The 25,552-nt window shown below is 40.1% G+C and overlaps 1 protein-coding gene across 1 annotated transcript; it reads right to left on the minus strand.

Moving 5' to 3' along the window:
- Positions 1-59: 59 nt before the first annotated feature.
- Positions 60-24,471, minus strand: SH2D1A (SH2 domain containing 1A). Its single transcript, XM_081125351.1, has 4 exons — positions 24,252-24,471; positions 7,160-7,223; positions 1,874-2,015; positions 60-436 (listed from the first exon to the last, which is right to left on the minus strand). Exons 1-4 carry the CDS (start codon positions 24,386-24,388, stop codon positions 399-401), a joined length of 381 nt encoding a protein of 126 aa, XP_080981477.1. The 5' UTR covers positions 24,389-24,471; the 3' UTR covers positions 60-398.
- Between the last annotated feature and the right edge of the window lie 1,081 nt (positions 24,472-25,552).

Here is a 25,552-nt window from a genome sequence, read left to right on the forward strand (position 1 = left end):
AGCAAGACACTGAGAACTCAGTAGCTATCAAATGATATTTCACTAGAAATGGTGCTTTCGAGAAAAACGGAGGATTGTTTTTATTTACATTTGGCAAGAATTAACATTAATCTTTTATAAAGTATCTATCATTACGCTTTAAATTGTTTCCCACTCATACGTAAATACAATAACTGAAAATAACCAGTGGAATTACTTTTTCCCAATCCCCATTTCAAAGCTCCTCGTTATCTGCAGAGTCCATTTCGGCTTTAACATCATGTTAGATGCTTCCATTACAGGACTATAATGGCTTTAGAAATGCATTTGTAGCACGCTGAACTGTATTATCTACAATATATAAGACTTAGCATATATTTAAATTATTGAAAACAAAGTACAAGGCCTTTTCTTTTTCTTCATGGGGCTTTCAGGAAGACATCAGGATCTCTTCTCCCTAAAGAAAATTAATAACAAAAATCAAGAAAAGATAAACTTCTGACTGCATAAAGCTCATGGAGATACAACCCAATGATATAGCTCAAGGAACTAGTATTTAAAACGGAGTTATAAAGAATGGACTGCTGAGCAGAAAAGAACAATTAGTGAATTTGTAAACTGGAGTTCTATTTCCATTTCTATTATAAAAGCCAACTATTCATTGGTTGAATTTGAGTCTAATTGTCAGTTTATGCTTGAGCCCAGGTCCCTGTCAAAAAAAAAAAAGGGCTGTAACAACTAATTTTCTTTTATCATAAATATTTATTCTTTCAATCAGGCATATCTTCTTACTCCAAACAAATGATTAACCCCTTTCAATGGAGGAGTGAACAATTACATAGCTGATGGCTGCCAGCGTTGGCTAGCATTTGGTCTTTAGCTTGACACGTGCACTAAAATAGCTTTGCTCAGGAGATGTAACCATTTGCGCCTGTGGGATAATAAAGTCTACTGATTTCATTTCCTTTGCTACAATAAAATTTCACTAATTTGGGCACCACAAATTCAGAAATCAGAATCACATGAGCCAGGTTAACATCAGCTTTTCCCTCCCTGAAGGGGAAATATAGTTTACTAAGCAAAGGTAAAGAATTCCCAGGTAGTCTCTGAGTTGTCCCATCTTGCACCTTATTTGTGTCTGAATTAGTGAAGTGAAATGATACTTATGTATTGACAAAAGAGAATGGGGAGAACAAGATGGAACGAGAGAGGTTAAATGTGGGCTCAGAATTTTTTACATTTTTGCACAATTTTTTTTAACTATAAAATTTCTTTTTTATTTTTCAATTACAGTTTACATTTAATATTATTTTGTGTTAGTTTCATTAAAACTTTCTAGTACAGCCCAGCTGGCGTGGCTCAGTGGTTGAGCATGGACCTATGAACCAGGAGATCAGGGTTCAATTCCCGGTCAGGGCACAGGCCTGGGTTGCGGGCTCGATCCCCAGCAGGGGGCGTGCAGGAGGCAGCCCATCAGTGACTCTCATCATTGATGTTTCTCTCTCTCTCCCTCTCCCTTGCTCTCTCTGAAACAATAAAAACATATTTTTAAAAAATAAAAGTTTATAGTACAGCATATTGAAATCAAAGCATAGGAATAGTCCCCTCCCCTTTCACTGACAAAAGTTAACAGTAGGGTGGGGGTCTGGGAAGAAAAGGGGAAGGGAATTAAGAAGTACAAGGTTCCAGTTATAAAATAAGTTACGGGGATGTAAAAGTACAGCATAGAGAATACAGTCGAAGATATTGGAATAACTATGTATGGTGTCACACGGGTAGTAGACTTCATAAGTTAATAAATGTTGGATCACTATGTCATGCACCTGAAACTAATATAATATTGTATATCAACTGTAATTAAAATAAAAATTTGAAAAGTTAGCATAAACCATACCTGTGGTACCCTGCGTACTTCTAGCTGAGGACTTCTCAACTGGATACTGCAGGGGTATTATAATACCTTGATCTGGCTTCTGGAATGCTGAAATGAGATTTTTTATTTTCCGGAAAAATCTTTTATGAACCCCAGGTGCTGTCTGGAAAATAAAAAGGCCAAGCAAATTATTCAACTACCCCATCATGACACAAAAAGCCCTACAAACTGTGTGAGGGATGCTTAGAGAGGTAACATTTGTGTAACTTGGTCAAATATTTGAAAACATAAGGAAGGAGGAAAAACAACATCCCAGAAGAGCTTCCTTTGGTTGGCTGAATTTCCCTGCAAGAGGAGCTAATGAGCTGTCATTTCAGTTCTCCCAGGGGTGGGATTAGTTTGTACAAGCTCTTGTTCATTGCCTTGCCCTTCCTGCCTGCTACCCCTCATATATCCTGAACCTCTAAGGGTACACAGGCCATTACCCACAACGAATTCACCAACCTAGAAGATGCAGTTAAACACAGAAAAAACACAGAGCCTACAGGTCATTAATAAAAAGCCTAAAGAACAAGAAACAAACAAAAAAACGCCACCACTTACCCTCCCTGTCATCATCACTCCACAATATAAAATGCCACGAGGAAATTAAAATGGGCTGTTATGATACACACAGTGCATGGCTAGTTGGTCCTTATATGCTCACCTCACAGTATGTCCTGCCTCATCCTTCACATTAAATTTTTGCCTCCTTGGGAAACTTCCGTTTCCTCCCCCAAATTACTCTCTCCATCAACACTTCCCTGTGACAAAGTTTTGTCTATGACATGAAAACGTAAGACTATATAAGGTCACCCTTATTTTTTGTTTGTTTGTTGTTGAAGACATCATTATTTGCAAGTGACTATTAAAATGTATTCCTTTCCTGACATCAATTCTCTTGCAGAGACACAGCTTGAAATCAATAACAATTTCCTGCAAAGCCTTATGAGCCAAGCTTTAGGCATCAGCTCAAAACTGTCATTTTACATGAAATAAAGCAGTATTGCTATAAGCAATTGAACAATGACTGGGTGGGTTTTTTTGGTGTTTTTTTTTTTAGAAAGCTGTTTTTTCAGCTATTCCATCTGGAAGATTTTTGAGGTGGGAGCTGTTTGTTAGCTTTTAATGAGAAAACATGAGGCCTGGCATGCAGACTTCTGCCAACTAGACTAAAAGCTGAAATAGCACACTGTCCAGAGTAACGCTCAGTCATTTCCTACATCGGGGTAAGTAATTTTTCATTGAAAGCACTGGAAAAGTTCTTTGGAGCTTTGAATTAGCTTCTGCTCATAGGCTCACACAGCCAGCAGCATCACCACTTGCACTCAGCTCCATCCCTATGGTAAAAACACCTTCCCAGAACTCCACCTCATCCAAAATTACACGGTCATTCTTACAGGGGATAGAATCTCCACATTGCAAAGGCAGGCGATAGGCCCAAAATGCCTCCTTATATCTTCCTTAGAGCACTTTTTTTTTCATTTTTAAAGCACTTTCCCATCTCTTGTCCCTGCTGGTTCCTCAGAGATTGGCAGTTATTGGCTGATTTGGTTATTCTCATTTGACAGATTTAAAAAATGAAAATACAAAGAGATAATTCAGCTTGCCCAAGGTCCCACTGACGGCCAGAGGCAGAAGTGCCACCAGATCCCAGGACCTTGTCTTTCACCTTTCAGATCAGGACCAAACCAAACAGATCGTAGTGAAGTTCGAGTCACCAACCAGAAGAGAAACTAGATACTCCCCCAGTGTGGAAAGATTTCAAACCACACATCTTTTTAGCTGTTCTTGTGGCTTGTAAAACCATTTATCAACTTTTTTATGGGGACTTATATGCAGTTAGCACTTGATTATGCACACTAACAGAAAGGAATAACAGCAGTGGGTGTATAAAAACAATTTGAATTTGGGATGAATGTTTCGTTGGCAAATGGTTGACCTCATTTATAGTGCTTTGCTTAGGTTAATAAGTAAAATTATTTAGCCTCTGCTGATCTACTGATGATCAAATATCCAGAAAAGCCCAAAGGCACTGAAGTCAGCAGGGGGAGGTTAGTACAGTTATTACAATGCACGGCTGGCAGTGCACATATTCATAAAGGATAGGTGACTATGTAGAACTCTCTGAGTTTACAATTTAGCAAAATTTTAGCCTGAGTCATGACAGAAGTTAATACACCAGGCAACAATAAAACCTGCAAGTCTATCTTAAACTAGAAATTCACATAAATAGCTGTCTTTCACAATTCAGTGGATCCAGGGTTCAATTTTATTCCACTCTTTGAAGCAAACCTCAGACCCATCTAGATTTCTTGCACAACCTTTGCACAGAGGATGGAGTGCTCCTGCCATGGTTTTTCCTGCAGTGTGGAACTAGAGCATTGCTCTGAAAGCAGCGTAGATATCTGGCATTTACCCAATTTTGAAAAGATGTTTACCACAAGAATTGTACTACTGACCACTCCCATCCTGTCACCGAACCCAGCTATTCAAATTTGCACATTTCCCGAACTGTCATCTCTAAGTTATCCGTGGAAACACGTTTTGGACCACAGCTAGTCTTCAATATGCTCTAGAGAAATTTCTTCCAGTCAGCTGATACGAGCTCGGGGAATACACACTAGTTTAATATTCACCTTAGCAAGAACACAATAGAGAAGGCAAATTGAGCAGACAGGGAAAAAAATGCAATGTGCATTTCAAAAATAAATCCAAAGAGTTTTTAAAAACTGTTCTCCCTTTGGGAAAGACATGTCAATCTTCTGCTCACTTGGTGCAGAGAATTACAATATTTTTATATAAACAGGGTCAAAACAGACAACAATATGAGACAGTATTTATGCTCAATAAGTCCTCTCTTCCTCAACATGAACACGAGCATGTAACAATCTGCATATGATGTTATACTTGAAATGAAAGAAAACAAGTTTGAAGACAAGGTTAGCTAAACCTAATCATTGCAGGTCAAATTACATACAAATATAGGGTGTTCCAAAAAATGTATACACACACTTTGAATAATTATAAAGGCAGTGTTTATTTTATTATTTTTTTAATCCTCACCTGAAGATATTTACAGAGAGTGGAAGGGAGAGAGAGACAGACAGACAGACACATACACAGACACATCGATTTGCTGCCTCCCAAACATGCCCTGACCAGGGCCGGGGATTGAGCCTGCAACCCAAATACATGCCTTTGGCCAGAATCAAACCTGGGAGCCTTCAGTCCATAGGCTGACGCTCTAACCACTGAGCCAAACCGGCCAGGGCAAAGGCCATGTTTATTATACTACACTTCATTTTCAAAATTGGGCTATCAGCTGTTAAAGTGTGTATACATTTTGGGGGGACACCCTGTATATGTGTAGATACCGTGCACGACTATTCTTCATAATAAATGAAATTTAATGTCTTACTTAATCATCTCCACAGTGATGCAGAGAATTTTGAAAAATAAACAAGTATAAATAGCTTTGATTAGAAATGGCACTGCTTTTCCTCTAATGAATATTGCAATATTAATTATCCTGATATAAAGCAACAGTGTGTTTGAAAAGTTGCCCTAATTCATCTCAGTAATTCAAAACATTTGTAGACTGCAATTTGTGAGTCCTGGTTTACTGAGGAATTTGTAAAAGTTAGAACTGTGTTCACATTTTTTAAGTGCAAGATTAAGAGTTTCTTAAATGCACAGAATGATTGAGTTATTAATAGAGGCTGATATTAGCATTTATGTTTTCAAACAGCTAACAATGAAATACTCTCATTATAAAGACAGCCTGTTTTAAAGAGTCAGCTAGCCCAGCCGGTGTGGCTCAGCGGTTGAGCGTCGACCTAGGATCCCGGAGATCGGGGTTCGATTGCCGGTCAGGGCACAGGCCCGGGTTGCGGGCTCGATCCCCAGTCAGGGGGCGTACGGGAGGCAGCCGATCAATGACTCTCTCATTATGGATGTTTCTCTCTCTCTCTCCCTTCCTCTCTCTGAAATCAATAAAGATATATTTAAAATAAAAATTTAAAAAAAAATAAAGTCAGCTATCAGAGAAAGCATTTGAGGTCAAAAGTTTCAGTTGTAGAGACCCCTGCATTGGTAATATATGACATACTACCCTCGTGCGTGGAAATAGATTCATTCTACAGACAGTTCTTGCCATGATACAGTGACTTTCAAGTGTTTTCAAAGCCGTCAGAACCCATTTTTCTAATGAAATCTTACTCAGAGCTCTAGTTTAGTTAATAAGCAAAATAAAAGAGAACTGCTCAGATTAAAGACAAACTGCCGAGCCAAAGGCCTACCTGCCTACGTCTTTCTCTGCCTCTGCAACCAACCCCCAGGCAACCCCAAGGCCCCCAGGTAGAAGAACATTAGGATTCTGCAGAGCATAGCTTAAAACCACTGCAATGTCCCCTCTATCTCCATTCCTCCTCTCCATGTCCTTCCCACTTGGCTCAGCTAGGAGTCCTGCCTTCACACATACAGCAGCCCTGGTTACCCTAATACTTGAAAAACTCTCCCTTCTTTGAATTCCTATGGTAAACAAGGTAGCACTTGATTATGTACAATCGTTTTGTTAGCAACTTGGGTGAGGTCACCTTTTTGAGGGCTCTGTTCTAGGTCCTACGGTTAAGAGCTTTCTTTATATGCATTATCTCATTTAATCTTAAACTGAGCCCTGTGAATAAGGGACTATTTTTAGGCTCATTATACAGATGAAGAAACTGCTTGAAAGAAAATTTAAGTAACCTGCCCAAGGTCACAGACCTATAAGGGAGCAGGGGGGACCCGACTGGGAGCCCAGATCCACCTGACAGCAAAGTCCAGGCTCTCACATTGCTGTTTAATTCATGTTGTATCTCCCCAAGGGTATTATAAGCTTTTAGAAAATAATCCCCCATAGAACCAACACTCATATTAGTACCAGTCACTAAATAATTGCTGATTTAATTACTTAACACATTTTTGATATGCTTTCTAAAATTTCACACAGGCACTAAAAGTTTGACACAACCCTTCAACTTTTTTTTTAAATTCTTTTCCCCAAGGTGAGACCACTCCATACAAAGATGGTTAAACAGAACTGGGACCAAAATTCTCTAAAGGCTTCTTAATGATCCATGAACAATTTTGGCTTGCTGCTTTAGTGATTTGAATCTGATGAATATTTGGGGAATGTAGGATTTGACAGCTCTTTTATAATCCCAGCCTAGATTTCAAACACCTCCCTGATACCCACAAAAGTAAAAATAAATAAAAGATCTATACCTCAGCACTCCAAGAACCTGTTTCTGTCTGGGACACTCGGTATGTATAAATGTAACCTTGATACCTGTGAAAGAATAAACTCCATTACTGAAAAATTCCAAAAGAACAGTGGATGCTCTCAATTTGAGCTTGACTATTACATGTAAATATCACATATACTGAGACACACATATATGACACCATGAATTCATAGGAAGAAAAACCTGGGGAATCTAACTGGCTTGCATATTATATCCAGCTAATCAGCTTCCAGTAAGCCTTCTTTATCTTTTCCTTTAAAAAAATTGCGCGAGCTCACACTCCTACAGATTTGTCTAGTTGAGAGAAAGTGTAGACAGAAACAAACTAGACACCTATGTTGCAACTGGTAAAAATCATGAATTATTAAATAGATTTAACTAAGTGCAGTCTTGTTACTTTTAAGTACATAGAGAGCCTTAAGGTGAAAATATTTCACTGGCATAAGGAACTATCAGGCCCACTTAAAATAATGGTAATAATATTAATTATAAATATAATAAATATAACACTATAATCCTATATTACTATTACTATGTTACTTAAATTTTTAATGTTTTTATTGACTTTTTAGAGAGAGAGGAAGGGAGAAAGAGAGAAAAGCATCAATGATGAGAGAGAAATATCAATTGGCTGCCTCTTGCACACCCCCTACTGGGAATTGAGCCCACAACCCAGGCATGTGCCCTAACCGGGAATCAAACCGGTGACCTCTTGGTTCATGAGTCACCACTCAACCACCGAGCCACACTGGCCAGGTAAATAATATAAAATAGCAGTAACAGTAGTTTGAATTTAAAAGGAATCCTGCCACCCAGTGTGCCTGGAGGGCAGAACATCAACCCAAACAACATTATTCTCAAGTATTAAGATCTAATCAAGTATTTGAAAGCAGCTTGTCCTTTCAGATGGGATAAATATTGCCCCTCATTACTCAGTATGTATGCATATTATATATCTATATATTTGATTTCTACTGTATACCAAGAGTCTCATAAGCTATATTAGTTTGCTCAGGCTGCCATAGCAAAATATCATAGACTGGGTAGCTTAAACAAAAGAAATTTCTTTTCTCACAGTTCTTCAGGCTGGAAGTCCAAGATCAAGGTGCCAGCAACATAGGTTTCATTCTGAGGCCTCTTCTCTTGGCTTGTAGTCAGCCCCCTTCTTGCTGTTTGCTCATGTGACCGCTTCTTTGTGTGTGTGCATGCACACAACAATCTCTCTCTTTTCCTTTTCTTCTTATAAAGCCACCAGTCTTATTGGATTAGGGCCCTGCCATTATAACCTCATTTAACCTTAAATACATTCTAAAGACCTATTGCCAAATATATCCACATTGGGTGGCAGGCTTCATCATGTGAATTTGTGCAGGACATGATTCAGTTCATAGCATTCCACCACTGGTGCCCCCAAAGTCACATCCTTTTCACATGCAAAATACATTCATTCCATCCCAACAGCCCCCAAAGTCTTAACTCATTCCAGCATCAAACTCTAAAGTCTAAAGTCCTAAGTTTTATCTAAATATCATCTAATCAGATATGGGTAAGACTCTGAGTATGAGTCATCTTGAGGCAAAATTCCTGTCCAGCTGTGAACCTGTGGAACCAGATGAGTTGTGTGTTTCCAAAATACAATGGTGGGACAGGCAGAGGGCAGACATCCCTATTCCAAAAGGAAGAAAGAGGAAGGAAAAAAGGGTGACAGGTCCTAAGCAAGTCCAAAACCTCATAAGGCCAATTCCATTATTGGGTCTTAATACTTGAGAATAATGTTGTTTGGGTTAATACTCTGCCCTCCAGGCACACTGGGTGGCACTATCACCCCCACAGCTCTGGGGGGATAGCTCTACCCACCCAGCTCTGTTGGGTTCTGATCCCACCTTTGAAAACTAGGTGGAAGCAGATTTGCCCCCCCCTCCCCCACTGGGTCTGTGATGGGAGCGGTATTCCTGATGATCTCTGAATCCCCTCATGGCCATTTTTCCCTTTTCTTGAAAGATAAAGCATGTTTGCAGCAAAACTGCTTTGTGGTCCTCTATTATTCCTTTTGTTCCAAACTGACAGTGTTTCTGAGGCTTTGATCCAAACTCTATTCCTGGCTTTGGCTGAACTGGCTAGTTAACATCATAGGTAATCTCCTTAAGGAGTACTTATCTGGCCACACCTTCGGTGTTCTCTCCAGAAGAAGTTTCCTCATGTTTTGCCATATGGTTAAGCTAAGAATTTTCCAAATCTTTAAGTTCTGATTTCTTTTGGTTTATTAATTCTTTCTTGAATTCATCTCTCTCCCTTTGCATTTTACTATAAGCAGTCAGGAGGAACCAAGGCGCTCTTTCAACATTTCACTTAGAAATTTCTCCTGCTAAATACCCAATTTGCAAATTCTACCTTCCACAAAAGACTAGAACACAGTTCAGCTAAGTTCTTTGCCATGTATTTATTTTCTTTTTTTAAATTTCTCTTTATTATTGAAAGTATTACAAATGCCCCCCCCCCTTTTCTCCCATTGATCCTCTCTCCACCCTATGCCCCTCCACCCAGGCCTTCACCTCACTATTGTCTGTGTCCATGGGTTATGCATATATGCATATAAGTTCTTAGGTTAATCTCTCCCCAGCCACCCACAACCACCTTCCCTTTGAGATTCATCAATCTGTTCCATGCTTCTATGCCTCTGGGTCTATTTTGTTCATCAGTTTATTTTGTTCATTAGATTCCACACATGAGTAAGATCATGTGACACTTGTCTTTCTCTGACTGGCTTATTTCGCTTAGCATAACACTCTCTAGGTCCCACCATGCTGTCCCAAAGGGTGAGGGATCCTTCTTTTTTGCAGCTGCATAGTATTCCATGGTGTAAATGTACAAGAAGATGCTTGATATGATTTCAATCTTCTTGAACTTGTAGAGACTTGTTTTGTGTCCTAACATGTGGTCTATCTTTGAGAATGTCCCATGTGCACTTAAGGAGATTGTATATTCTACAGCTTTGGAGTGGAATGTTCTGTAAATGTCAATTAAATACCTATGATCTAGTGTGTCATTTAGAGTCACTGTTTCCTTGTAGATCTCTTGCCTGAAAGAGCTATCCAGTGAAGTCAGTGGGGTGTTAAAGTCCCCTACTATGACTATATTGCTGTCGATGTCTCCTTTAAAGTCCTCCAGAAGTTTTGTGGGGGTTTTTTCCAGCCTGTGTGAGTCTTCTGTTCTGAGGTGGGTCTCTTGTAGACAGCATACATTTGGGTCTTATTTTCTTATCCATTCTGCTACCCTATGTCTTTAGATTGGAGCATTTAATCCATTTATATTTAAGGTGTTATTGATAGGTACTTATCTATTGCCAGTTTATTTCTTTATGCCTATGTTTCTCATTCTCTCTATTTCAACTTCTTATTACAGCAGTCCCTTTAACATTTCTTGCAATGCTGGTTTCGTGGTGATAAAGTCCTTTAGCCTTTTTTTGTCAGGAAAGCTCTTTATTTCACCATCTATTTTGAATGATAGCCTTGCTGGATAGAGTAGTCTTGGTTTCAGATCCTTGTTTTGCATTACCTTGAATACTTCATGCCTTTCCCTTCTGGCCTGTAGAGTTTCTGATGAGAAATCAGCTGACAGCCTTATGGGGGCTCCTTTGTAGGTACCAGCCTGCTTTTCTCTTGTTGCCTGTAAGATTCTCTCTTTGTTTTAGCTTTTTGGCATTTTAATTCTGATGTGTCTGGCTGTAGGCCTCTTTGGGTTCTTCTTGCTTGGGATTCTCTGTGCTTCCTGAACTTGTGTGACTTTTTCCTTGACCAGGTTAGGGAAGTTTTCTGCCATTATTTCTTCAAACAGGTTCTCTAACCCTTGCTTACTTTTGACCTCTTCTGGCACTCTTATGATGTGAATATTGTTACATTTCATGTTGTCCCACAGCTCTCTTAAATTGTCCTCCTATTTTTTAATTGTTTTTTTCTTTTTGGGTCTCTGATTGAGTGATTTTTTTCCACCCTGTCTTCTAATTCGCTGATCCGATCCTCAGCATCCCTTAATCTGCTATTCATTCCTTCCAATGATTTTTTTTTAAATTTCTACTATGTCATTCTTAATTTCCGTCATAGTTTCTATATCTTTTTTCATGCTGTTGAGCATCTTTATGATCAGTATTCTGAACTCTATATCTGATAGATTGCTTATCTCCATTTCATTTAGCTCTTTTTCTGGAGACTTCTCTTGTTCTTTCATTTGGGGCTTGTTTTTTTTGTCTCCTCATTTTGGCTGCCTGTTTGGATTTGTTTCTATGCATTAGGTAGATCTGCTAGGACTCCCAGTCTTTTGGATGGTCTCGGGTGCAGGTCAATGTTAGACATTGTTGTGACTGGCCTTGAGAACCCTGTCTGAAGTTTTCCACACTCCACAGCTTCTGGTTTCCTCTGCTGGGGCTGGGTGTGTTGGGACAGGACCAAGATGTGCACCAAGGTCTGCTTTTCCTAGCCCTGGGTTCAGAGGCAAATCAGGCAAAGACTCAAAGCACCCAGAGGCTGTTATTCAGTCTCTTAATGATCCTCGGGCTATAGAAACTCCACGGGGTGGAGCCAGAGGTTTTTCACCAGGGTAAGGCAATTGTTTCCCCCCCAGGCAAAAGCTGCTTGGAAGGTAAATGTCTGCCTGAGAAAGATGTCCTCTGCTATATTGGGGAATGACTCAGTACCAGGGTCCAGACGGGTACCCTCTGAGATCTATTCCCCTAGGCAGCCCACCTGGATTCTCCTCACACTGTTTTAGTCCACTCTGCCTTCCCTCTGTTGGAGCCCAAGGTGAGAGAAATTTTGCACATGAAATTTTGTATCTTGGCCCTTTAAGAGGGTGCCCGCATTTCCAGCCACCTCTCCCTGGCAGACAGAAACCCTGCTGCTTTTCACAGGCAGACATTATGTGGGCACCTTTCTCAGTTCTGGTGCACTAGGTTGGGGAGCACAGCCTGGGGTTTAGGCCCCAGAATCCTCAGTAGGAACCCTCCCCCAGCTGAGATATCCCTCTGGACCTTCAGCTGCTGCCTGTGGGAGCCCAGCCAGCCCTCTCACACCTCTGCACTTCCTACCAGTCTCTTTGCAGACTCCACTTTTCCTCCTTGGTTATGCGGGTGCTCCCCAGCTCATCTTCAGTTGCAGTTGATTATTCAAGGTGGTTTTTCTACATTTTAGTTGTAATTCCAGTTTGGTCCTGGGTGAGTGTCAGTGTAGCTTCCACTCAGTCCGCCACCATCTTGCATTTCCTCAACACTTCTTTGCCATTTATAACAAGGATGTCCTTTCTTCCAGTTTTCAATAACATGTTCCTTATTCCCATCTGAGACCTCACCAGAATGACCTTTCATGTTTATAGCTCTACCAACATGATGTTCACGGCAGTAAAGGCTTTTCTTAGCATGTACCTCCAAACTGCTCTAGCCTCTACCAATTGCCCCATTCCAAAGCTACTTCTACATTTTTAGGTGTTTGTTACAGCAGCACCGCACTTCTTGGTACCAAAACCTGCATTAGTCTGCTCAGGCTGCCATAGCAAAATTGCTTAAACAAAAAAAAATTGTTTTCTCAAAGTTCTGGAAGCTGGAAGTCCAAGATGAAAGTACCAGCAACATAGGTTTCATTCTAAAGCTTCTTCTCTTGGCTTGTAGGCAGCCACTTTGCTGTGTGCTCATGTGACCTCTTCTTTGTGTGCATGCTTGGAGAGAAGATTTCTCTTCTTCTTCTTATAAAACCACCCATCCTCTTGGATCAGGGCCCCACTCTTATGATTTCATTTAACCTTAATTACCTCCTAAATACCCTATCTCCAAATATAGTCACATTGGAAGGTAGGGCTTCAAAATATGGATTTGATGGGGACACAATTTAGTCCATAGTACATGCATTACTCTTTTGGAACCCACAACAATCTTATGAGCTTTATATTGTGAAATCCATTTTATAGATGAGGAAACTGAGTCTTTAAGAAGTTAAGTAACCAAGGCCACATTAGAGATCAAGTAGCAAAGAAAGGTTTGAATGAGGCCTATATGACTCTAGAGTGCCAGTTCTTAATTCCCACACTATAATAGATACATATTTATTTATTACATTTTAGTATATATAGTAATGCTACTTAATTTGCTAATAAATTTTTACTTCATACAAAAGTAAACTTCATGCTGAATTATTTCAAATTATGAATCTGAATCTGGATCAACAGGGTTTTATTTTAATATATCTTCTGATTATTATTCTTAGGCACAAATTTGGGTCAATATAGGCCTTTGGTTAGAATACATGCTGAATTCAGATAAAAACAAGTCTGTGTAAACTTTAAAAAAACAGATGATTCTAAAGCATTCTACACAGAGGATCATCCTTGAGTAACTGACTTCATTAACCATTAACCCTCTTTAGAACTACGTCTTTTAGTATGTGGATTAAATTACTATATATTTAATCAATATCCATCAGCATTGATTACTTAAAGGACAAAAAAACACACACTCTAATCAGGTTCATTCAATTTGTAAAAACAACAACAACCAAAAACAAAACAAAAAAAGATCAATTTAATTGCTGGTATGATTTTAGGAAATGTTTCATTTTTGTTATGAAGGTTTGCCAGAATATTTAGATGGTATATAAAATAGGTCGATATACTGTATACATATGTATAATATGCCAAATAAATATTAAATGTTACATTGTTAAAATCCTTTGTTTTTTTAAGCAATTGAAATCTACCTCAAAGCCCACTGATTTCAGTAAGCACTCAACAAGGAACTCAAACGCAAGGCTTGAAATGGTTTTCTTAAAGTCACACAGCAAAATAGAGATAGACGCAGGGAAATAGGCCCTTAATTCTATTTTCCCTCTGGGAATCGATTCATAGCAATAATTCAGTACCATTAAAAGTGACATGGAAAGACATTATTTAAAATCTCAGCAATAATGAAAGCAAAATTCTAAGTAACTGGTTTTCCACTTTCTAAAACAATGGGTCTCTAAAAAATACAATGAATCTCTCTACTCTCATTCAGCCTCCTTTAGTCAAAATAAATGAGTCTGTTTTGAAAATTGTTTCTTAACGAATCTGATCTTATCTCACTTTCAGTTAAGCAGCAGGAACCTGAGTACCACTTCAAAAGTCCCTACCTCCTTCAGTCTCTGAACAACCTGATGTCAGTGACACATAAAACTTCTCATGATTAACCCATCTAATATTAACAATTTCCTACTCCCCAACCCCTCAAATTTTTGAATGAGCAAAATTCTTTCACCCTTCCAATAAGCCAGCAGTTTATCTCTTCCCCGTTCAAGTTGCTGAAGTAACTGACCCAGTAGGGATCCCCTATAGTCAACTCTTGATGTCAGGTGTCATGGATGGAAGAGACCTAAAACTGCGCGATTCAAATTACATTCCCAGGGCGAGACCATCGGCATCACCTGGGAGCTTGTTAGGAAGGCAGAATCTCAGGCCCCACCCCAGACCTGCTGAATCAGAATCTGCATGTCAACAAGATTTCCAGGATTTCTCTAAGAACATTCAAGTGACCAACACGCAAAGAGAATACCCACACCTCATTGGGAATACTGATGGCTTCTTTCACTCACCCAGGACACTGCTGGGTCATCTCCCCAGAGGCCCTCAGTCTGCGCATTAAGGATGCAACTTTATTTCAATATAAACTGAAGCCTTTTTCAATTGGTTCAGCTCACAGAGCAGTGTATCTGAGGCATTTACTCCCTCTTCCCCAGCAAGATTTCATAGTTTTGCTTTCCGTAGCTTTTATGATGAGACGTTAACTTTGTGATATAAAATTCAACTAAAATATTGAATATGGTGTTTTCGAACTACACATACTCTCTCCCTGTGCACTGAAAAGTCACTGTTCTAGCAAAGAAATTGGCCAAATTATAACAAGAGCTATACAATTGTATGTATTTTTGACCTAATGACCTTGCTCAAAATAAGGAAATGGTAGCAGAAACAATGGTTCAAAATTATACCGAAATTCAAAGGTATTAGAGTGCTATATTTTTCAAAAAATTTTAAGCACATGGACTATGTTGATATAAAATGATAGTACGTGAAAAAGAGTGGACACAAGGAGACAACATCTGATCACAACAGTGCAAAACTGTCTGTTCCCCTATGTGTATAAACTGGAAGTAAATTTAAACTAATATAAATGTATCTTTGTGTGTTAATTTTCTCTATAAAGTTACATAAGTAACACATAACTTTTTTTAAAGAAAAAGAGGCAGCCCGGCCGGGCGTGGCTCAGCAGTTGAGCATCGACCCAGGATCCAGGTGATCGGGGTTCGATTCCCGGTCAGGGCACAGGCCCGGGTTGCGGGCTCCATCCCCAGTCAGGGGCGTGCAGGAGGCGGCAGATCAATGACTCTCCCATCATTGATGTTTCTCTCTCTCTCTCTCTTCCTCTCCTTTCCTCTCTCTAAAATCAATAAAGATAGATTTTTTTCTAAAAAAAAGAGGCATACTCTGGTTTTCCTTCAGATCATATAAATCTTTTGCCTTTTACTAAAGATTTCGGTGGAGAGAAACAAACAAAAAAAAGAAGCAAAATTACCATTTGGAGCTTTACAAATCTATCCTATGCAAATCACAGATCAGAAAAACATCATTCATTTTCAAAAGCTTTTACATCCCTTTTAGGATTATCTTTCCTGTGACTCCCTCCATTAATACAAACAAACCAAGAATGTAGTGTAATCTTCACCGTGTTCCTCCATCAAACCTTCTTTCAGACTTGTTGTTAAGTTTGGAATTTAAATTTCATCATGAAAAAAAAAATCTAGAAAAGGAATAATTGGTGGAAAACAGAGTTTTTTGTGTTGCCATTTATTTTTCTTAAGTAATATTTTGCATGTCAATGATTACAAAGGATATGTTGGTTCAGTCCCTGCTGATATTAAAATTTGCCTTCCCTCCCCCCTCAAAAGGGGTCCCCAACCCTTAAAAACATGTCTGGTTAGAAGAAAGCAACCTGACTTATTTCTTATTTTCTCAAGGGGTCAGTTCAGGGGACAGATCTTGACTTAGAACAGAGAAAACCACATCAATTCCTTGTTTATACCACTTCAAGGGCTACACAAAAGAAAAAGTTTAGCTATATCTGACTTCTTCATGACGCTGCAGATAAAGCAAGCTAATATCCATGCTTTGTCTATACAAACTAACGCTATGTGCAAAGTTCAAGACATAATTAAATGTCACTAATTGTTTAACAAATTTTTCAGAACTTGTATATCCAAAGGAACGGTATCCTATACATAGGCATCATTATTGAGACTCCACTCTGATTCAAGAAGTTTCTGAATTTCTTATGGCCCAATACCATTCTTTAAGAGTGAATTCGAGCCCTAGCTGGTTTGCTCAGTGGTTAGAGCATCAGCCCGTGGACGGAAGGGTCTCGGGCTCAGTTTCGCCCAAGGGCATGTACCTTGGTTGTAGGCTCGATCCCCGGCCCAGGTCAGGGCGTGTGTGGGAAGCAACCAAGTGATGTGTCCTTCACATCGATATTTCTCTCTCTTTCTCTGTCTCTCCCCCTTCCACTCTCTCTCTCTCTAAAAAGCAATAGAAAAAATATCTTCGCTGAGGATTTTTGAAAAAAGAGAGAGTGAATTTGAATTTTCAGAACTGTCAAAAGTCATTCAGCTTCAAGTCTGATGGTAGAACTATGTAATACCAGTTTTGATGAGTCACAATAAATATAATCTCTTCTTGTTTTGAACTGCCACATAACATTTTATTTATGTACTCTTATGATGGTCTAACTTTGTATCGCAATTATTTATAGATCTTTTATTTGTAGTAACAAATATCCACTACATGTTAACTTTACAGATATTAACTCATGCAATAATCCTCGTAAACAACCTTGTAAGGTAAGTACCATCCCTCTTTTCACAGATCAGGAACCTGAGAAACTGAGTAAGTTTAAGTAACTTGCCCAAGGAAAAAGAGCTCCTTAAAGGCCAGAGTTGGAATGCATACCCAGAGAATCCGGCTGGAACATCTGGGCTCTCTCTTATATCAGAGGGAATGAATTAAATTGGTCTTTAGGTGAATCCAAAAACACAGTGCTCAGAAAGGGGGAAAGTCTGCTTAAGCTTTAGGCTGGAGATATACACTGAGGAGGAGGGAGAAGGAGGAGGCGAAGGGAGGAGGCCAGGAGGGGAGAACCCGAAAGAAGTCAACCCAGACATCCCCTTTCCTTAAGCTAAATGACATCTTCAATTTTAGATTGTCAACCAGAGTCAGCCCTCGACTTACTGGCCTGTGAATTGTCCGTTTCTTGTTGGCCTTCAGGCTTGCTCTGCCATTAATGGATTGTACTCAGATAATACAAACTAATGCCGGCGGTGACACCAAAACACATACCCAGCTGTATTCAAACACTGCAAGGTAAGTTTTAATTTCTCATTCTTTGGAGTTCTTTGCCTCACTGTTCCTCTCTGTCACAACTGATACGTTGGAATTTTATTTCATCACTGCTCCCCCCCCCCCAGTTTCTCCAGTGAAACTGTTTGATAGGCACATTATTCCCAGGCATCCTTTAAATCTTAAGGGGCAGGAAGATAATTATCTTTTTATCTAACGATATATGTTAAATGGCTTCATTGTGTGTCCTTGAAGCTAAAGAATATAACAGCGTTTCTTCTTTCCAGTCTTCTATCAGGTAAGTAGCAAACAAAGTCAGGTATGTACAGAAGGATGCTGATGATGGAAATAAACTATTTCTTCAAACTAAGTATTTTAAATAGCTTAAATTAGATTTTCCCTTATCACTATCAGACCATCCCAGTGGGCAGTTAGGACTTTCCCAATGGCTCTCTACCTTGAGTGGGAGAAGAGAAGAGAGAGAAGAGGGAGGGGAGGGGAGGGGAGGGGAGGGGAGGGGAGGGGAGGGGAGGGGAGGGGAGGGGAGGGGAGGGGAGGGGAGGGGAGGGGAGGGGAGGGGAGGGGAGGGGAGGGGAGGGGAGGGGAGGGGAGGGGAGAGCTCATATGCACCTTAGTGAAAATAAACTTGTTTGACCTTGAAAACCAAAAAGAATGAAATAAAAGAAAAGCTGCATTAATCAGAGCATTTTGTATACTGGGTGAATAAAAGAAAAACACATAAATAGTTTTCCTATGCAACAGAAAACATAGTGGGAAAAGATGCCATTTACAATAGAAGCAAAAGAATCGCACACATTCATACACGTGATAACTAGAAATAAACTTAACAAAAATGTGCAAGACCTACAGGAAGAAGGCTACAAACCTTTTTTGACAGATGTAAATGAAAAAAGTAATAAATGTCAGGTTTTGGGGTGGGAAGATTAAATTCTTTAAAGATGATAGTTCCTCCTCAATTTATTAATGAGTTTAATGTAACCGCAATGGGATTTTTTTTTTAATTTAACAAGATTATTCTAGGTTTCATCTTGAATAACAACAGATATGAATAGCAAATAATTATTTTTTGTTGTTGTTGATCCTCACCCAAGGATATTTTTTTCATTGATTTTTAGAGAGGGTGGATGGGAGGGAGGGAGGGGGCGAGAGAAAGAAACATCGACGTGAAAGAGACACATCAATTGGTTGCCTCCTGCACGCAGGATTGGGGGTTGAGCCTGCAACCCAGGCACATGCTCTTGACTAGGAGCCAAACCCATGGCCCTTTGGTGTGTGGGCCCGTGTTCTAACCACTGAGCAACACCAGCCGGTGTAAGAGCAGCAAATAATTTTTATGATACTGTAGGAGTCCAAAACATTATGATACTATAGGAGTCCAAAAGGAGTCTCCCCAGAAAGTGCCATCCTGCCATGCGCTAAAACTAAAACCCAACAAACTCAAGAGGTTAGTTTTCTTTTTACCTCCCCCTTATCTGCCGAAGGGTATTCAGATAGAAAAAACTGCTTCAAGAAGGGAACTTTAACCATAGTCAGTTCAGCTCAGCGGTTAGAGCATCAGCCTGCAGGCTGAAGGGTCCCAGGTTCAATTCTGGCCAAGGGCATGTACCTTGGTTGCAGGTTTGATTCCCGGCCCTGGTCGGGGTAAGTGCAGGAGGCAACCAATTGATATGTCTCTCTCACATCAATGTTTCTCTCTCTCTCTCTCTCTCTCTCTCTCTCTCTCCCTTCCACTCTCTGAAAAAAAGCAATGCAAAAAATATCCTCAGGTGAGCATTAAAAAAAAGAAGAAGAAGAAGGGAACCTTAGCACATTCACTTTAGTACATATGAACTAACTGTAGCCAACAGGCAGGATCCAAGCAAGTCTGTCTGTTAGAATCCCCTCCATGTCATATTATTTCTGGGTGGCCCAGCAAGAAATTGTTCCCCACATGTTTGCTCTTTCTCATCTACCTGGGAATCGCCTACTTTCCTTTTGAAGTCCCAGACCCCTGCCCTCCTCTCCTTCCTCCAGAAGGAGCATGTAAGCCTCAACTGCCCAACATGTCCTCAGGTCTCATGCTCTTATGGAAGCTCATATGCACATATATAATAAATTTGGTCATTTTGTTCTGTTAATCTTTCTCATATTAATTTGATTATAGTCCAGGCAGAAGAACTTACAAGCGTAGAAGGAAAGTTTATTTTTCTGCCCCCACAAAGCTATAGCACTGGTAAGATAGGAATAAGTAGACCAATTGAGCCAAATAGATAGATGCAAACAGTAATTGTTATATGTAAGAATTTAATATGTGGTAAATGAGGCTAATAAATCAGTGGGGAATGGAAGTTCTATTTATAAATTATGTTGGGACAATTGTTAGCTTTTTCAAAACAAAATCAAATTAGATCTTTTCTCCACATTAAAATAAAATTCTAAAAGGAATTTAAAAGTTAAATATAAACTAACCAAACCACAAATTTAAAACAAAAATTGAAGTGTAGTTTCATGACATCTCTGGAAGAGAAAGAACTATGTAAGCTGGGAAGCAAAGAAAGAAATCAAACACAAAGAAAATGAGTGACACATTTGATACTAAAAATGTTAATTTTTTTGTGTGTCAAGGAAAACTAATGGCAAACACCAAACTGAGAAAAGATACTTTCAACAGATCAAGGATAAGTATATAAAAGCCCATAATGTGTTAAGAAAAGTAGTAAGATTCAAACGGTCAAATGGGTCAAGTAAACAAAGAGCCAATTCATGAACAAGAAACTACAGTAGCTTACCAACCATATAAAAGACACTCAGTTACTAATCAAAAAAATATGAAATAAAGAATGAAACACCAAATTTCAAGGAGAATTTTTTTAGAAAAAGAATTTCTGTTTCTAGGGAAGGTGTGGTGAAATGGACACTCTCATGCATTCCTGGTGAGCATCTATATGAATTGGAAGAATCATTTAGGAAAAAATATTTGGTGATGGTGTATACATCAAGAATCCTAAACTGTTCATGTTTTCTGACTTAGAAATTGCACATCTTTAAAATTTATTCTACAGAAGTATTCACAAATACAAAGAAAACTTTATGGACTGAAATAAGAATCATAATGGAATTTATAATAGCAAAAATGGAATTATCCTAATGTTTAAAAATAGATGACTGATTACAGACAATATAGTGCAGTCACTGGCTAGACTATCATGCAGCCATTAAAAATAATGTTTTCCTACCCAGGCGTGACTCAGCAGTTGAGCATTGACCTAGGATCCAGGAGATCACAGTTCGATTCCTAGTCAGAGCACAGGTCCGGGTTGCAGGCTCGAACCCCAGTCGGGGGCGTGCAGGAGGCAGCCGATCCATGACTCTCTCATCATTGATGTTTCTCTCTCTCCTCCTCTCCCTTCCTCTCTCTGAAAACAATAAAGATATATTTACAAAAAAATAATCTTTTAAAATCATTTGTAAAAACATTATATAAGAATGGGTGTGTTTTTCACATTAAGTGGAAAACTCATCAGAATACAATTATTATAAGAGCACATTTGTGTTTATAAAGCAATTTTAAATTAAAATGTAGAAGAAAATCAACTTAATTTCCAGTAATAATTGCCTTTAGGTTATAAAACTATAGATGGTTTTTCCCTCATTCCCATTTTCAAATTTTCTGTAATATGAATAGATATTAGGAACTATTTTTAATAGACTTGCTGTACTAAAATCTAGATTTATTTATTGAAAATAGTTAAAGAACAACTCACTTTAAATGTAGGTGAGCAATCCTATAAATAGAAAACTTCTTTAGTACTTTATGAGATTCAGTTTTCCAAAACTAAAGAGGGGGAAAGGACATATCTAAAGGCCATGGCTGGGAGTTCTGAACTGGGGAAAGGAGCAAGCATAGTTTTAAAGCACAGTTTACAGTCTGAAGGCATGTGCAATGTTGTATTCCTACAATAAAAATAGAGAAACTAAAACTCAATCAACCCCTCTTGGACAATGGGAGTAAACAGAATGAGAAACTATTCTGAGCAAACGCTACAATCACTGAATGTTAGCTATACTTTCTTGTTCATATGTATATAACACCATTTACATGGCTATTTCTACTGCACATCATAAGCGTACGCGTTGAGAACATGGTTTATTTCCAAATGAAATGTAACTTTGTTACTACAGCATAGTACTAAAATGGGGGGGATGAAAGGTTCATGCTTAGCAAAAAGGACCCTTGGCTCAAAAAAGTTGAGAAACTCTAATAAAAGACAATGTATCCTTGTGTCTTCCCTCTGCAGCACAGCCTCGCAGTCACCCTGTAAGACTTGGAGGCCCCAGGGTGCCCATCAAAAGAAGCTAGGGGGACTCCCAATTTGCCTACTATTTTCTGCTACTGCGTAAGGAGGTTTGCATGGAAAACCAAGTCATAAAAACTGTATTTATGCAAGATTCATTTGGGGTGAAAATTTAAATGTTTGAGAAGTCCCTACTCGCTTAATTCTTTATGTGACCCTGGCCTACATGGACAGAAGGCTAAAGTTGTCCTTGTCTCTTGTGTGTTTTACAAACAGCAACCTTATGCAGAAGGCATGGAAAACATTACTATTCCTGGTTTACTAATATGGAAACCAGGACCCAAGCAAGTTGAGCGACTGCCCCAGAGCTCCACATGCCGGCCTCCTGATACGGCGCCGAAGTTCTATGCAGTAAAGAACAGTATTTGCTTTGACAGTTCATTCATTCATTCAAAACTATATATTGCATGTTTATTATGTGCCTCGTAATGCCTTTTACGTGCCAGGTTGTGTTCCTTGTGCAGGAGACAATGTCCCTACCTTCATGGAAGTTTCTAGTTTAGCAGAAGAATCCAACAATAAATAAGTAAACAAAAAATGCCAGGTTGTTTAAAGCTCCGTGAAGAAAAATAAAGAGATACAGTGTAACAGGGACAGGAGAAGGCACTTGTTTTAGATTGGGTAGTCAAGAGGCAGAAGTAACAATACGTGCAAAGACCCTAGGTGGGGAGCACGCTTGGCAAGCTTAAGAAACAACAAAGAGGCCAGTGTGGTTGGAACCTTTGGCACATCTTGCCGCACACTGTCCCCTGCTCTCTCTCCTCTGCCCAGGCTTTCTTTGTACCTTATTTTTTACCTCTAAGTTAGAGGCTCCTTATGTCAGCTTCTTAAAGAAGTCCCTTTCTTGGTCCACTCACTCTTCTATCTTCTTTTGATAAGAGCAGGGCCTAAGAATACTACTTGTCTTTCATTGGCCTTCCCCAGTTTCCGCTTGGGAAAAACAATAATATAAGCAAAACATAAAGGTCTGAGCCCAAGAGATTGAATTGCTTCCGAGTATTTCCTTTGAAGCTTTTATAATAAATGCATCTGGCGTGGCCTGAGAGTTGCCACAGACATGGTTTGACCATTCAATAAATAAACAAATAAACAAACCAACAAACAATGAAAATCCTCTATCACTAACTTTGGTATAATCTTTCTGCACTGACCCAGGAGGTACTTGAAAACCTTGCAGTGCATCATTAGGTACCGAAATTACTACCAAGCATTTTCCCTCATTCTGTTTCTGTCTAGAACCTACTGTGCAGAGCTGGCATTTTCATGGGTGTTTTTATCCTGCTGACAAAAAGTAATTGAGCTACGTACTTCCTTAGAAATGCCCCACGGGTACTGAAAGAAATTGAGTAAAAAAAACATATATAATAGTAACAATAGCTTACGTTTACAAAATATTGACTATGTCTCAGGTCTAGTGCTCAATTTTTTACTTGCATTATGGCATTTAATTCTCACAATTCTCTCCGGTAGGTAGCATTATTGTACCCATTTTATGGATAAGAGAGCTGAGGGACTGAGAGATTAACTTGCTGAAGTGACAAACCTAGCACTGGAGTAGCACAAGATTAGGTCTCAGATCCGCAAGGCTCTGGAGCCCTGGAGCAAAGACGAAGTTGCAACTCATTCAAAATGGGGCATTAGACAGAGACATGCCTAGGTGAAGGGCAAAGCTGATTCATAGCAAGGGTGCTTTCCCTCCAGGTCCTTTACAGCTATTGTCTGTCCTAGCTTTTATCAAGAAGGGGTCCTGCCCCAGGCCCAGGTCTTCTAAAAGAAGCTGAATAAGCAGATCCAGAGAGGCAGTTCTAGTCACAAACATCCCCTCTTGGCCGTTGCTCTCTCAAAGGAATGCATTTCGTTTCTTAGTCTCCTTCCTCTCCCTGAATGTAATGGTCTTCTCTTGGAATGAAACCGCCAAATGCATTTAAAGAAAGTTGGAGAGAAGCTTTTCCTGCTCTGAGAAGCTGATGGCCCCAAATCTGGCCACCCCACCATCCCAGGGCTCCCCCTTGCCGGCCTCTACTAGAGGTCAGAAGGGAAAGCGTCCATCGGGATGCTGGCTCTTTCTCTGAGCAGAGGGAAATACCAGACTGCGCGTTTCCCCACTCGAAACGGCTCCCCCAAAGGTCCTGGGGAGGCCTTTACGGAGATCAGGAGGCCCAGGAAGTGAAATCCGCAGTGAGGGACTTAAGCCAAAGTGTGGTCCACCACGGCCCTGGGCTGGACCTGAGGAAGCGCATTGCCTGTCCCCGCCACACAGGCCCACTGCCCGTGTGTCCCCCCCCCGCCCCCCCCCGCAAGCCACGACATACTCACAGCACACACAGGCAGTAGGCGCCTGGGACACTCTCGCTGTCCCTCAGCAAATAGCTGCCGTCCAGACCGGCCTCGAGCAGGAGCTTCTCCCCCGTCTGCCGGCTGATTTTGCCATGATACACAGTCACCGCATCCATGGCCTGGTGGACCCTTGGGTGGGGCGAGGTGAGGACCAAGAGAAAGGAGATGCTGCTGCTGCTGCTGCTGCTGCAGCCAGTCACGAATCAGCCACCTGGCTCCCAGTTCAGCCAGATGTGCAAAAAAGACAGAGGAGCACCCCAACAACAGGATGTTGTCTACTTGCCTTAAAACCTCCTTCTCACACTTCAATTAAAACCAGATCAGCAATTTAGTAGCTTGGTTATTGCCACCGGGTTCGATCCTTACCCCACCCCACACCCACCCACCCGACACAGGACAATTGGAAGAAGGTCCTTGCAAGATTTGGGCTGTCTGCCGACGCGCGCGCACACACACACACACACACACACACACACGAATGCGTGGTAATGCTTCTGTTCCTGCAGTTTGCCCACAGGCCACCAGGGATGACTGAGCTTAACTAGTTCCCCAAGGGGTTGATGATAGAGGCAAGTTGTACATGACCTTTATGTGGGGCAGACACTCACGGAGAGAGAATGAAAGGACCAAAAGCTCTGAGACCTAAACACAGGAACTCTTCATAATGTCAGTGTGCAATCACTGCTGAACGTAGACAGGAGGCCCCTACGCAATCAGAAGAAGTAAGTAAACAAGGGACTGGAGGCAAGTGCCTCCTCTCCCTCCCGCTCCCGCTGGCCTTCTACTCCTTCCAGTCTTGAGCAATCGTAATCCTAAGCAAATACGGATTTTTTTCTACTTCTTTGTCCGAGATCCCAGAGTGCTGGTTGAGGTTAAAAAAATCAGTCTATGTCCAAAGATGTTCCAGATGTATCTATCTGATGGGTCTTGGATGAGAGAATAAATCCTTTAATTGCTGTTCTGTCTTTATGTTAACGTGTGTGTCCTTTGATCTATAGGACCCACCTTTCAGCATTTGGAGCATAAAACTTGTTTCAAATCACATTGCAAGTGTTGATGATTGTGTTGTAACTTTTATCCTCTGTTGTTAACAGCAAATATGTTTGTCTTCAGTTGATGCTAAACTATGTATCGTTAGTTTTTTTTAAAACCTCTCAACCTGAACTTTCTTCTCTGAAATAAAGCACTGCCGTTAACTAATAGTTCCCCCAAACTTCCTCCTTTTACACTAGAATAAGACTTTGTTTAATGCTTGAAGCTGAACAGTCTTCTACATTTTT

The sequence above is a fragment of the Miniopterus schreibersii genome (assembly GCF_964146895.1).
Source record: "Miniopterus schreibersii genome assembly, chromosome: X".
Lineage (NCBI taxonomy): Eukaryota > Metazoa > Chordata > Mammalia > Chiroptera > Miniopteridae > Miniopterus > Miniopterus schreibersii.